Source organism: Mobula birostris, chromosome 8, assembly GCF_030028105.1.
Source record: "Mobula birostris isolate sMobBir1 chromosome 8, sMobBir1.hap1, whole genome shotgun sequence".
In the NCBI taxonomy this organism is placed as follows: Eukaryota; Metazoa; Chordata; class Chondrichthyes; order Myliobatiformes; family Myliobatidae; genus Mobula; species Mobula birostris.
Window position 1 is genome coordinate 140,095,207 of NC_092377.1, and position 15,269 is coordinate 140,110,475.

General features: G+C 44.3%; 1 protein-coding gene across 3 annotated transcripts in view; it reads left to right on the forward strand.

The window, feature by feature from the left end:
• ido1 (indoleamine 2,3-dioxygenase 1) overlaps positions 1-15,269 on the forward strand; it is a 44,865-nt gene that overhangs the window by 1,669 nt on the left and 27,927 nt on the right. For 2 of the 3 annotated variants that reach the window (XM_072266476.1, XM_072266477.1), the window contains exons 3-6: positions 634-753; positions 1,835-1,953; positions 10,344-10,358; positions 14,425-14,524. In XM_072266476.1, the coding sequence (XP_072122577.1) occupies positions 634-753; positions 1,835-1,953; positions 10,344-10,358; positions 14,425-14,524 (354 nt within the window). The remainder of the gene's footprint in view (positions 1-633; positions 754-1,834; positions 1,954-10,343; positions 10,359-14,424; positions 14,525-15,269) is intronic. The other variant, XM_072266478.1, reaches the window with a different exon arrangement.

A 15,269-nucleotide genomic window follows, 5' to 3' on the forward strand; every position in this document is an offset into this window, starting at 1 on the left:
TACCTCCTCCCTGTGGGTAGAAATAAGAAGAGGGCACGTTGATGTTTTGGGCCAAGAGTCTGCCTGGTCTGCTGAGTTTCTCAAGCATTTTGTGCGTGTCGCCTTGGATTGCCAGCATCTGCAGATTTTCTCTTGTTGCGAGAAGAGGGCATGTCCTGAATTATGAGGGTCCATTATGTGTACATTTGTATAGTTTATGTTAAATTTTCCTTCTCCTGAAGGTGGTGTGTCTCTAATGCTATGTGCGTGTGGTGCTGCTCTAAGTTTTTCACTGGACCTGTGCCTACATGGCCTGGTGCCGATGGCAGAAACCTTTGACTTTGACTTTGAAATTAAGAGCAGCCTCACCCTGAAGAATCAACCTGGAAAAAGAGCAAAGGACCAAATGAGGGGGACCTTGGATTAAATATCTCAAATGATAGATGTGTGAATTCCAATACCAAGACGTATTTTAATCAGAGGGTAGTAGATGGGATGCTGGGGTGATGGTGGAAGTGAATGTAATGGGAGCATTAGATAGTCAAATGAATATGCAGGGAATAGGGGTGTAGTTTAGTTCAGTACAGCACAAACATCATGGGCCAAAGGGCCTTTTCCTGCACTGTTCTATCTCCTATACCATCTTTTCTGCAGATGGAGCTTCTGGACACACATCTACTCATTGGGCATAAACAGCTGCGGTTGGCGCACCTGGCCTTGAGCTTCATTACCATGGGCTACGTATGGCAGGAGGGAGAGAAAAACTGTGCAAAGGTTTGAAAGCTCGTCTTGTGATATTGACTCCTGTTTTGCAAGCACTTGGCACTGAGACCATTTCACAACCGGTTGGAGCTTCCGATGTTATTGCTGCTTGTGGAACTGAGGCACTGTGTAAATGTTGTAAAAATGGATTGGAAGTTTGTTTTGCATTGCAGTGATACATCGTCAGGTACAAGATGATAAGAGACAGGTTGAGTGGATGGCCGGAGACTATTCCCCTGATAGAAATGGCTAATGCGAGGGGACATAATTTTAATGAGATTGGAGGAAAGTATCAGGGGATGTCAGGGGTAGGTTTTCTACACAGAGTGAGGTGGGTGTGTAGAATGCCCTGCCAGGGGCAGTGGTGAAGGCAGATAAATTAGGGACATTTAAGAAACTCTTAATTAGGCACATGGATGAGAGAAAAATAGAGGCCAAGTAGGAGGGAAGGGTTAGATTGATCATAAAATAGGTTAAAAATTCGGTACAACTTCATGGGCCAAAGGGCCTTACTGTGCTGTACTGTTCTATGTTTACAAAACTGCGTGGCTATTTTTACCTCTGTAAATAGAACAGGATTGAAAACATTTGTCCGTCAGCTGGTTGAAGACCAACTGGCAAAAGAAAAACTGAACATGACTAATAATGAAGGATTTTTCCTTAAAAACCCCAGAACGTATGCATACATGAAGCAAATGATAATGTTAAATGCTGTTGCTCATCTCACAGAATCACACGTGTTATAAAAACTACACTTACTGTTTTTAAAGGTATATAAACCTTTGTTGCGAGAAAGATGCAGTAGTTGGGAAGAGTGACCTAAGTGGGGTTTTAAGCAGGTTCTGAAAAGAAGAGAAGGTGTACTGGGGAGTCTGGGTCCGAGGATGTTGGAAGCTGAAAGTCGACTTAAAAGGAGTAACATGTAACAAGCTGGAAGAAGCTAGTGAGTCAAATAGCATCCTCCACGGAGGTTGTTTGACCCAATCAGGTCTTCCTGCAGGTTGCTCTAGTTTCCAGCATCCAGGCTGCTCGTGTGGTCTCCATGGTAATGAGTTGACTCTCGCTTTCTTTGTGGCTTGGTACATTCTATCAGGTGCTGCCCAAGAACCTTGTGGTGCCCTTTTGCAAAGTATCTGAAATCATCGGACTGCCACCAATCTTAGTTCATGCTGACTGTGTTTTATCAAATTGGAAGAAAAAGGATCCCAACAGGTAAGAACTTTGGCCTCATTCTTCTGGATTGTGATAAAGAGAAAGTGTGCAAGGTAAGTGGGTGTAGTTACTGTTGTCGTAATGTTCCACCTCCCCTTGTCCTTCTCAGCCAATGGCTGTTGAGAATACTCAAACCTCCAACTTTAGTTGCTTATTTTGCACCACCTGACTGGATGGAAGTGGGTATTTTATCCCTCAGGAGCAGGCCTGTTTCCCCACTCCACCTGCAGCTTGCTCCCAATGCCTCGCTTCTTCCTTGGCCCAACACTCGCCAAGGAATGGTGAAGCTTCAGCTGGCAAGTCCAAGGCCCGGCCCCCAAACAGCCCCATTGGCCCTTGGAGTCTCACGGCTGGTTAAAGGCCTTTGAACTACTGATGCACCTTCAATTACTCCAAAAGGCAGGAAGTAGAAAATACTGGAAGGCTTTTATTAGCAGTAAAATGGGACCTCCACCATGCTGAGTATCTGCCCTGGACTGAGGAGGAGGAGCAATGGTGCAATCACCTTTATTCAGGGGTCTGTGGGAGGAGCCACGGGGCAGTCAGCAGAGGGGCATGTCCAGACAGGTAACCCAGTTACAACATATAAATATGGTTTACCACAACTACAGTCCCTAGTTCCACTCTCCCCTCCTCCACCTGCCTATCATCCCCCTCACCTGGATCCACCTATCACCTCCCAACCTCAGTTGTTATTTCCATTCCCACCTCCACCATCTGCCTATTAACCCTCCTTACCCAGATTCACCTATTCCCTGCCTGCTCTGGCTCCAACTCTTTACACTGGCTATTTCCCATCTATCTTTCAGTCCAGGTGAAGGCTCTCGACCCAAAACGTTGACTGTCCATTTCCATAGAAGTTGCCTGACCCACTGAGTTCCCTCAGCATTCTTGGGGTGTTAATCCATATTCCAGCCCCTGCAGTCTCCTGCGTCTCCACTTTTTAAAAGAAGTAATGTTTAGTGTTTCCACATAAGTGAAACACACTGCACTATGTACTCCAGTTATCTCTGGCGTAATGCTGAGCATATCAAAGGAGCAAAGAACATAAGACAAGCAGGAAAAGGTTTGGCCGCTCATGTCTGATCTGCTATTTAATTAATTAAATCTTGGGTAATCTTTTACCTGGGTGTCACTTTCCTGCAGTAACCCTGTATCACTCAATTCCCTGAATATCTAGAAAATTATCAACATCTGCCTTGAACATAATCAGCAATTCCACTGCCTACTGGGGTAGAGAGTTCCAATTCTCTTTTTCCTAGTTCATATCTTCTCATCTCTGCACTGAATGGCTGATCCCTCATTTTCTCCCTGTGACCCCTGGACGTAGACAATCCAGGCCTTGGAAACCTTGGACCTGCCCTGTGAGAAGTCTGTCTATTTCAATATCACCTCCCATTCTGCTAAAGACCAGACAGTGCAGGCTTGGATTATTTTTCTCTCCTGTTGGACAAATGAATTTCCACTTCTCTCCCTGTGTTGTAAGCATATCTTTCCTTAGGTAAGGAGACCAGGCCCTGACTAATACTCCAGAAGAACCGTCACCAGGTCCCTTATTTGAAGTCTCAGCAGGGGCCAGTATAACTGGAGCAAGATGCCTCTAACTGTGAACTGAATTTGTCTTGCAACAAATGCCAACATACTGTGTGTTTTTCCTAAGCTGTTTTCTTGAGCACCTTCGTCACTCTAGGCCTATGCTTCAGTTTCTGGGAGGTTTACTGTGCCTTCTTCTGTGAATTCAAATGCTGTTTAATTTCTCTGTCATTTCTTTTCTTCATCATAATTTCTCCTGTCTCTGTCTGTAGGGGCCCTTATTAACCCGAGCTAATGTTTCCTTGTTACGTATCCAAGGTAAATGTTACAGACACTTTTACAGTTCTTGTCAGACTACCCTTGCATCCTCTCTATTTCCATATCAATTCCCCTTGCTGTTCAGTGAACTGTGAAGATCTCACAGTCTTTTCACCGTGTTTCTTTTTGGGGTGTCACGGTAGTGTCGCAGCTGGCGCGACACTATTACAGCTTAGAGTTCAATTCCGGCGTCCTCTGTAAGAAAGTTTATATGTCCTTCCCACGTGTGCATGGATATCCTCTGGGTGATCCGGTTGCCTCCCACAGGCCAAAAACCTACTGTTTAGTGGGTGAACTGGTCATTGTAAATTGTCCTGTGATTAGGCTAGGGTTAAATTGGTGATCTGCTGAGCTGCATGGCTCGTTGGGTGAAAATGGCATATTCTGTGCCATATTTCTAAATAAAAAAATAAAATAAAACTTTTACTTTGATATCACATACTATGCATCATAATACAAATTAATTTTAATATAATTTATCATTCAAAATTCTAAAATAATATTTATACAATGTACATCATATCTTGATATGACTATACTCTTGATATCCATAACTATTGAATATTTCCCCCCTAAACACTGTCTATTATTTATAATTTCTGTTCCATTTACTAAAGGGGAGATTTTGCTGTCATTCCCTTTCATATAGGTTCCCATTCCACCTTCACCAACCCAGACCACATGCCTTGTTTGTTTTACTCAGATTTAAGACTGGTCAAAATCACTATCAGATTTTTTTAAGACCTTTATAATATAATTACCATTTCCAAAGCCAGCTGAACTACCAGAAGGTCAACAAATCCTTTATCATTACACATATTACTTCTACATCAGCCTGTTCCCAATTGGTTCCTCAGAAGATAATCTTACCCAATCTCTTTATTCATTCTTCACGACATTACAGTTCTTCTGGTTTGTTGTAGATTGAAATCCCCTGTGATTAGTGTATTATCCTCGTTACATGCATCTTATCTTCCTGAGTTGCACTACCTCTACAGCTTTTGGTCATATAGACAGCTCCCACTTCTGTTCTCTGTCCTTTTCCTCTTTTGATTTCCAAACAAGCTGATTCGGTCCTTGATTTGCTGAGTGAATGCCCTTTCTCTCTGCTGCCTTTCTCCCATATTCTTCAACACCATGTCTGCTTCAGATCTTTTACCACTCTGCCTGTCTCTTCTAAAGGTTGAAGTCCCTCTAGCACTCTTTACTTCTCATCCTACGCTATGTTATGACCATATCTCTGAAATGGCTATTAGACTGCATCCACCCATTTCTTATTGTGCTAACAATTTACCTGTTCTGTAACAGATTAAGATCTTTAATAGTCTTTGTACCGTATTCCTTGTTCTGACTCTGAATGAAGGTACATTCCTACACTGCTCTGTCCCTTCCAGGTAGATTCTGATTAGCAGTCGCTGAGTTACAGCACTGCAACCTTGCTTTGTCATTCCTCATTAACTCCCAAAATTCCTTTTCACCAGAAGCCTTCCTCACTATCTACTTTCGTGCCCTAGTTACAACTGCCTTCAATCTACCTCAGCACAGGCCCCAGTTCTATTCTAGTGAAGTCCGTCCCTATGGAACCGATGCATTATTCCCCAGTGCTGATCCTAGTCCTCTGTGCTTTCAAATCAGACCAGACTCTTCAATAAAGGCCTCATGCGCTCAAAGGTGAACTTCCTACCTTGTCTTGGCCCTTGTGCTTTCTTTGTGTAAATGCACTGAACGTTCTTTGTAACCGCTACACCATCTTCTACATTCTGTTTGCTTTACTACCTTGAGGTACCTATAATCTGAGTAACAGCATGCAAACAAATTCTTTTCACTGTTTCTCAGTACATGCGACTATAATAAACCAATACCAGCCTATTTTTCCCCACATTAATGATGGCAACGATGATCCCTCTGTCTCGAAGGACAACAGAGTGTGGCACTGGAGTGACATCTCCACAGCACAAGCCTGGGCAGAAGGTATGGGGATGCCCAGTTGTCAAGATCCTCCTCTTGGCCTCACCAGTGTAGTCCAAAGGAGAGCTTATGAAGCAATACGTTAGGCACCAGCTTGGCTGCAGGATCTGCCAGGAGGATGTTCAATGACATCCAGCCGCTTTAGGGGCTCCACTCCGGATTTGCTGTCTGGGTTTACTCCCGTAGCCTTCACCTCTCTCTCAAGGCTGCCCACAAGGCGGTGGGGCTATTTACCCATAGCTGGGGATCTGGTTCACAAGCACCAGGGCCTGTCCACACACCGATGGGCCTGTGTGCTACGTGTGCAGAGGCCAGACTTCCATCCCCTCCTCTGTAGTTCAGCCTGAGTCCAAAGGGTGTACGGTTTTCATGTGTCGCCAACAAGGAGGGACTACGTGAGGCTTGCTGTTGGAGAGGCTATGTACTGGCAGGGAGAGACTTACACACTCAGCTCTCCTTTTCATGAGACTGCTAGCCAGTGATGGAAGCAGGAAACCAGAGTGACAAGCATTACCCACTACACTACCACACTAGATGTGTCACAACCATTTGACACACTTCCACATCAATATTTAAGCCACGAGTCACAGAATACAGAGTGCAGAACAGTAGAGCAAAGGAACAAACTCTTTGGTCCAAAATGTTGGCGCTATGCTAATTAAACTAGTAATTAAACACCAGTTAAGGTTGTCCCTTTTCCTCTGTTCTCTGCTCATTCACATCCCTGTCCAAGAACCTGTTAAACACCCCTATTCTATTTGCCTTCACTGCCCCCTTGACAACTCTGATTTTATTGATCCCATGCCAAGTTGCATACAGCTTGGGTAGAAATCTGTACCCTGTTACCTTTGTAGTTCCGATTTAAAGAAAAGTCGGGCCCTGGCTGCTCCAGTTCCTTGGCTGAGCCTCCATCTTTACCCAATCAATGTATTTGTGTCCAAGTACAAAGGAGACCAGAGACTAGGATAGGATTGAACAAAGAATTTTTATTTTTGATTGGTTTGTAGAGAACACAGGCCAGGACTCAAGAATCACTGCACACAGGGTATGTAAGCTCAAACATGAGCCAGGATGAGAGACTGGATGGAACTTCAATAGACAAACAAAACCAGGCACAGGTGGACCAATAACTAAAACAAGACACAGGTGAAAACAACCGGCTAATAATCAGAGGAGAAGGAGCATTGGAGCCTGGGGGACCCTGGCACCCGAGGTGGTCTGATCGAGGCATGACAAAATCTCTGATGATCCAGATGAAGCTCTGATGAAGTTGCAGAACCTGGGCCTCTGTACCTCCCTCTGCAACTGGATCCTCAGCTTCCTAACCAGAAGACCACAGACTGTGTGGGTTGGTGATAATATCTCCTCCTCGCTGATGATCAAGACTGGCACACCTCAGGGGTGCGTGATTAGCCCGCTGCTCTACTCTCTATATACCCATGACTGTGTGGCTAGGCATAGCTCAAATACCATGGATAAATTTGCTGATGATGCAACCATAGTTGGTAGAATCTCAGGTGGTGACGAGATGGTGTACAGGAGTGAGATATGCCAACTAGTGGAGTGGTGTCGCAGCAACAACCTGGCACTCGACGTCAGTAAGATGAAAGAGCTGATTGTGGACTTCAGGAAGGGTACGATGAAGGAACACATACCAACCCTCATAGAGGGATCAGAAGTGGAGAAAATGAGCAGTTTCAAGTTCCTGCGTATCAAGATCTCTGAGGATCTAATCTGGTCCCAACATATCAATGCAGTTATAAAGAAGGCAAGACAGCAGCTGTACTTTATTGGGAGTTTGAAAAGATTTGGTATGTCAACAAATACACTCAGAAACTTCTATAGATGTACCATAGAGGGCATTCTGACAGGCTGAATCACTGTTTGGTATGGGGGCGGGTGCTACTGCGCAGGACTGAAAGAAGCTGCGGAGGGTTGTAAACTTAGTCAGCTCCATCTTGGGTGCTTGCCTACAAAGTACCCAGGAGATCTTCAAGAAGCAGTAATTTCCATTATTTCCATTATTAAGGACCTCCAGCCCCCAGGGCATGCCTTTTTTCACTGTTACCATCAGGTAGGAGGTACAGAAGCCTGAAGGCACACACTCAGCGATTCAGGAACAGCTTCCTCCCCTCTGCCATCCGATTCCTAAATGGACATTGAACCCATGAACACTACCTCACTTTTTAAATATATAATGTTTCTGTTTTTTGCATGATTTTTAATCTATTCAATATATGTATACTGTATAAAGTACACTGAATAAGACACTTGCACTATTATTATTTTCTTCTATATTATGTATTGCATTGAACTGCTGCTAAGTTAAACAAATTTCACGTCACATGCCGGTGATAATAAACCTGATTCTGATCCTGATTCACTATCGGACCACTCAGGGTTCCTGGTGGTTCCCCATCTGACTCCGAAGGTAATGTTTGCCACATTCCCTTCTAACTCCCTGTGTACCAGGTTCCTGCATTCCCTTTCTCATTCATCAGGCCTCGGTTCCCACTAACCCTTTGGACTTATCAGAGTCCTGTTTCTCGTGCTCTCTTTAAACTTACTGGCCTCAAATGTGTCACAGTGCTGTGTAATATCTTTTAAAAAAGTGAATTAAGTATCAAATTACATAAAATAACATCTAATATTCTGGAAGATGTACTAATTCAGTGTGACCTAAATCGCAGGTTTGCCAGATGATTGTAGTTTTACTTAACTACAGTTGCAACACATTAGCAGCTTTGCAGACATGTCTTGAAATGCTTAATTTAATCAACAGACCTAATTGGTCCTTATCTCCCCAGTCCTTTGCTCACCAAATTCCTTACTCTGTGGACATTCCATTCACAGGACACGCGCTAAAATCACACTGTGCTTTTAGTTACTGCTTTTGCTGTTATCAACATCTTGTGTGATCAGAATTAATCAGTTCTAGCTGGTTACTTTGGTTCCTGAGAGGTTAAAGACTACTTTTCATGACTGTAAGTTGAAGGTACAGAATTTAACAGAGAAGATAAAAACTAAGCACATTCCAAACAAAATTCGAAACACTGTCCTTGCTCACTAAACTGGCCTCTTTAACTCATGAAGTCAGTGCCTCTTATTGCCTCCTTAGTTCCCCTGTGCTTTTCACTGTGTCTGAGCACACATGACAATAGACCAATGCCAAATGCCAGTTCACAGGATTGTAGAGATATACTGTGCAGAAACAGGCCATTCAGCCCACTGAGACCATGCTGATCCTCAACTCCCATTCACACTATTCCTAACCTGGCCCTATTTTATTCTCCCTGTTACATTTGCATCGACACCCCACAAGTTCTCCCAAACACACACACTCACTAGGGGCAACGTAAAGTTGTCAATTAACTTAACAACTTGCAACTTTTTGTGTTGTGGGAGTAAACCAGAGCATCAGGGGATGAAACCCATGGGGTCTCAGGAAGAACATGCAAATTCCACACAGAACCCATCCGAGGTCAGGGCCAAACCCAAGTCCCTGGCACTGAGAAGCAATAGCACTACCTGCTGCACACTGCATCACCCGAAATGTGATCATAGAATAGTACAGCACAGTACAGGCCCTTCGGCCCACATTGTTGTGCCGACCCTCAAACCCTGCCTCTCATATAAGCCCCCACCTTAGATTCTTCCATATACCTGTCTAGTTGTCTCTTAAACTTCACTAGTGTATCTGCCTCCACCACTGACTCAGGCAGTGCATTCCACGCAACAACCACTCTCTGAGTAAAAAACCTTCCTCTAATATCCCCCTTGAACTTCCCACCCCCTACCTTAAAGCCATGTCCTCTTGTACTGAGCAGTGGTGCCCTGGAGAAGAGGCGCTGGCTATCCACTCTATCTATTCCTCTTAGTATCTTGTACACCTCTATCATGTCTCCTTTCATCCTCCTTCTCTCCAAAGAGTAAAGCCCTCGCTCCCTTAGTCTCTGATCGTAATGTATACTCTGTAAACTAGGCAGCATCCTGGTAAATCTCCTCTGTACCCTTTCCAATGCTTCCACATCCTTCCTATAGTGAGGCGACCAGAACTGCACACAGTACTCCAAGGAATTTTCATGGAATTTGGAATGGAATTCAATCATGGAATTTTCCGACCCCCTTTTAACAGGCAGGTAATCCATTTTAATACCCTCCACTACCCGAGTGTGAAGGAAATTCTCAGCATGTTTCATCCCGAAACAAGTTATAACAAAGGGAAATTGCCAGCACGCAGCATTGTCTGTTCATTATAGCTCATCTGTTTTATCCCCTGGATCTCAAGACAAAGCTCTCACTGGTCCCGCTTATTGTTTTACTGAGATTGCTTGGGAAGGAAGTAACTGGAACACAAGGCTAAACTTGTCCACTCCATGTCCTATGTTCCTCTGGTACCCAGTGTCCAGTCATTGCTTTAACAAGAAATACATATTAATTGTGGTTACCATTTTCATGATGGATTTTCAGGTGAAATTAGTGTGCACTCAGAAGCTGGTTAATTTTCCTTACATGCAGAATTGTGGAAAATGCTAATTATTTGTTCATTTCTTTCTGCTGAATCTTTTCAGGGGCATGGAGTTAAGGTAAGCACTGAGGCTGGTAGTTCTTCTCCTCATTATGATTTTTTTTGTACTTAGAATTGTATCAGGTTGGGCGGGTGATGCAGTCTGCAAATGAGTTGTGTGCAACCTTCTGCCTTTTCCTGCGGTTATGTGAAAATAAGTCAAAAAATGTCCTTCGACAGGGATAATGAGAAATTGAAGCACAGAGTGGTCCTCGTAAGGTCGAAGGGCAATGATATTACTTCACTTATAATTCTAATTATACGGAAGAAGGCTATTCGGGCCACTGAGTCCGTGCTAGCTCCCAGTGCAGCAATTCCATTGGCCTAATTTACCCCTTATCCCTAACAACGTTTTCTCTCTCATGCACATATGCCCATCAGTTTCCCTTTGATTCTTCTTAGCATTAATGTTTACTATATTAGAGACATTTTCAGCTGTAGTCGATACAGCTTTGGTTGGTGGTAGTTAAGGCTTCAAGGGATCAGAGATTTGACAGCTACGGAGAAAGGCCCTGATGTACAATTGCCATTTTATTCTCCCAAATTCTCATCAATTGCCCTCCCCCCCCAAATTTTACCATCCATCTGTGACAGGGGCAATTTGCAGTGAGCAATTAATCTACCATCCTGCTCTGATATGTGAGTGGAATTCCCAGAGGAAGCCCATACAGTCACAGGAAGAGCTTGCAAACTCCACATAAACAGCCAGGAGGAAATCTGCAGATGCTGGAAATCCAAGCAACACACACACAAAATGCTGGAGGAACTCAGCAGGCCAGGCAGCATCTGCAGAAAAGAGCAAACTGTCGACGTCTCGGGCCGAGACCCTTCATCCACGTAGACAGCGCCGGGATCATGGGCCATGGCAGCAATGGTACCAGCACCACCATGGCACTGGCCCAGGTACTGAGCAAGTACTTGCTGGCCAAAATGGGCTCTGGTTTAGCTTCCATCGCAGCTGTTGCTTCACACCATGGGAGGTAGAGACAGACCAATAGCCCCGGACAGGTACTTTGTCAATGTGGGGAAGGCATCTTCTCCACTGCCTCTGCAAGAAATGTGAGCCAGACCCTGACCACAATCTGTACGAATTAGTTCTTTTTTCCTCAACACTTTGACCCTAAATCCTGTAGAAACTACATTTCCATTTACATCAATCAGCTCATGATTGAATGGCGAAGCAGACTCAATGGGCCGAATGGCCTACTTCTGCTCCTATATTTTATGTTCTTATGGTCTTACGTCTTATTTACTGACCTCTCCTGCTGAGGGAAGCATACCTTTCTTGTCCTCTTGGAATTTGAAACACCTCAATTAAATCCCACCTCATTCTGTTGCAAAGAAAGCACCCTGTGTCTAAATAGTCTCTCCTGATATCCATAACTCACCAGCCCTGGCAACATTCCCATAGGTCTCCTCTCCATCTCCGTCGCCATCTCAGAATGGTCATAGAGCTGTAGCTGTGGCCTAACTTGTGTGTTTTGTTCTGTTCCTGTATGACTCTGCACTGTGCCCAATGAAGGCAAATGTCCCATGTACTTCTTAACCTGTCCCGCTCCACTCAGTTGTCCATTGACCTGTGGCCTTGGACACTCCCTCCCTCAGCTAATGCGTGCTAGATACAAAACCCATGACCAGATGCTTCACCGTGGTGTCACTCACCAGGCAGCAGATCAGATCACCAGCATCCTGAATTGCCCTGGCTGTGTCCACAACCTGGCCGGCTCACATCCTCGTACATTGTGGTGTGGGGAGAAAGGAATGACATGGATGTGTATTTACACCACTTTCAGCTCTTCTGTCAGAAGAGGTTTTAACTTGAGGGCTGGTAGGAGGACGAGAGGAGAGGATATTGTTATTGGTAGTTTCAGCCTTACTCCCTGCAACAGCCATTGCAGTCATGCCCATCACCGTCTGCTGAGTGGGGTTGGGAGATATATGGGACCTAACAGTCTCCTGGTAATCGAGCCCTCCTGCCTCCAGTCCCGAGCCATTTTGTCTGAGAAGGGAAAGGGAGATGTGACAGTGGGAGAAAGGTCACCTAATGTGCTTGGGAAATGCACTCATGAGAAATGTTTGGGAGCAAGGCTGACTGGCGAGTCCAACCTGAAAAATGTGGCATTACTAAGCGTGATTAATAGTCTATATAAATGTCAAATCCAAGTCCCAGTTAGTGCTTTCTTTGCAACAGAATGAGGTGGGATTTAATTGAGGTGTTTCAAATTCCAAGAGGACAAGAAAGGTATGCTTCCCTCAGCAGGAGAAGTCAGTAAATAAGATGCAAGACCATAAGACCATAAAATATAGGAGCAGAAGTAGGCCATTTGGCCCATTGAGTCTGCTCCGCCATGGAATTGGCCCTTCCAGCCCTTCGAGGCACACACCTATTCAACCCTAGTCCAATCACAGAACAACTTGCAACGATCTATTAACCTACCAACCAGTACGTCTTTGGACCGCGAGAGGAAACCCACGCGGTCACAGGGAGAACATACAAACTCCTTGCAGTCAGCGGCAGGAATTGAGCCACAGTTGCTGGTACCGTGAAGCGTTGCGCTAACCGTTACGTTATTTCTTGGACCAGCCGGCACGACCCTAATTACATTATAGCAACAAAATGACAAATTTGATCACTTTGCACTAAAAGGGGCTATTGTTCTATTTATGTTCTTTCTCGTACAGAATTGTGCATAATTTATGTTTGTTTTCCCTTGTGAATAATGCTTATCTGTTACTATGTGCCTGTGATCCTGCAAGTAAGTTTTTCATTGCAGCTGTGCATACGTGTATTTGTGCACATGACAATAACTCAACTTTGACTTGGAGCAGAGTCTGAGGTAAGTGGCATGGTTGCCAGGAATTGGCACAGACCTGTTGCCCTTAATGACTTGTCTGAGGTCATTAAACTTCTTCTTGCTTTCCAACTAAGTCCAGGGCATTGACTATCTTCTCAGTTCATGTCATAAGACCTCCTGCCACGTTGAGTACACGGTGTCTCTCCAGCTGTGCACCTCTGCTTCTTCTGTATAAGCTGCTCTGCAGTGTTCTCGTATGTAAGAAACTGTTGGTCAATGTTAATGTGATTTCATCCGAGGAAAATTGTCCCATCTCTTCACACAAATGTAAGAAACATAGAAAATAGGTGCAGGAGTAGGCCATTCAGCCCTTTGAGCCTGCACCGCCATTCAGTATGATCATGGCTGATCATCCAACTCAGAACCCTGCACCAGCCTTCCCTCCATACCCCCTGATCCCTTTAGCCACAAGGGCCATATCTAACTCCCTCTTAAATATAGCCAATGAACTGGCCTCAACTGTTTCCTGTGGCAGAGAATTCCACAGATTCACCACTCTCTGTGTGAAGAAGTTTTTCCTCATCTCGGTCCTAAAAGGCTTCCCCTCTATCCTCAAACTGTGACCCCTCGTTCTGGACTTCCCCAACATCGGGAACAATCTTCCTGCATCTAGCCTGTCCAATCCCTTTAGGATTTTATACGTTTCAATCAGATCCCCCCTCAATCTTCTAAATTCCAACGAGTATAAGCCTAGTTCATCCAGTCTTTCTTCATATGAAAGTCCTGCCAACCCAGGAATCAATCTGGTGAACCTTCTTTGTACTCCCTCTATGGCAAGGATGCCTTTCCTCAGATTAGGGGACCAAAACTGCACACAATACTCCAGGTGTGGTCTCACCAAGACCTTGTACAACTGCAGTAGTACCTCCCTGCTCCTGTACTCGAATCCTCTTACTATAAATGCCAGCATACCATTCGCCTTTTTCACCGCCTGCTGTACCTGCATGCCCACTTTCAATGACTGGTGTATAATGACACCCAGGTCTCGTTGCACCTCCCCTTTTCCTAATCGGCCACCATTCAGATAATAATCTGTTTTCCTGTTTTTGTCACCAAAATGGATAACTTCACATTTATCCACATTAAATTGCATCTGCCATGAATTTGCCCACTCACCTAACCTATAAGGTTGCTTTCAAGAAGGTAACCAGACTAAAATTGGTTTATTTTGAGAAAAAAACATGTGCTGGTATTTTGTATGACCACTAGATGGTAATACATTTCTTCCAGAAATTTGGACACAATCTTCACATTGCCTGGAGGAAGCAGCTTGAAGGGATTCTTTCTGGTAACATTACAGGTGGAATTGGCAGCTGTACAAGGCATCAAGGTATGCGAAGGGTCACATATCTGAAGGGGTAAAGGTGAATTGCATAATCTAAGTGAATTGTTTGCTTTTATTAATATTGTTACGTATCCAAAGTCCACTGTTTTAGAAGGCAAACATTTGGTAACAGCATTTACGCATTTTCAGAAAGGCAGTCGAACAAGGAAATCCAATACCTGTATCTCCTATTTCTACTGTGTGCAATTTATTTAATGACGCAGTCTTTATGAAGTTTTAAAATCTAGTTCATTGCTTCATGTTCACTGAGATCTTTAACCTTTCCCTTCAGCAGTGTGTGGTACCCACCTGGTTCAAGCAGTTTTAATTATACTAGTGCCCAAGAAGAGTGTGGTGACTTGCCTGAATGTCTATCACCCAGTTGTGCTTACAGCCACTGTAATGAAGTGTTTTGAGAGGCCAGTGATGAATTATATCAACTCCTGCCTGAGAAGCAATTTGATCCACTCCAATTTGCCTGTCAGAGCAACGGGTCCACAGCAGATGCTATCTCATTGGCTACCCTATCCCGGAACATCTGGACAGCAAAGATGCATACATCAGGATGCTCCTTATTGACTACAGCTTGGCATTCAATACTATCGTCCCCTTAAAACTAATCAATAAGCTCCAAGTTCTTGGTTTCAGTAACTCCTTGTGTAGTTGGATTTTGGATATCCTCACTTGCAGATACCGGTCAGTTTGAATTGACCTCATCTCCTCCATGATCTCCATCAGCTCGGGTGCAGCC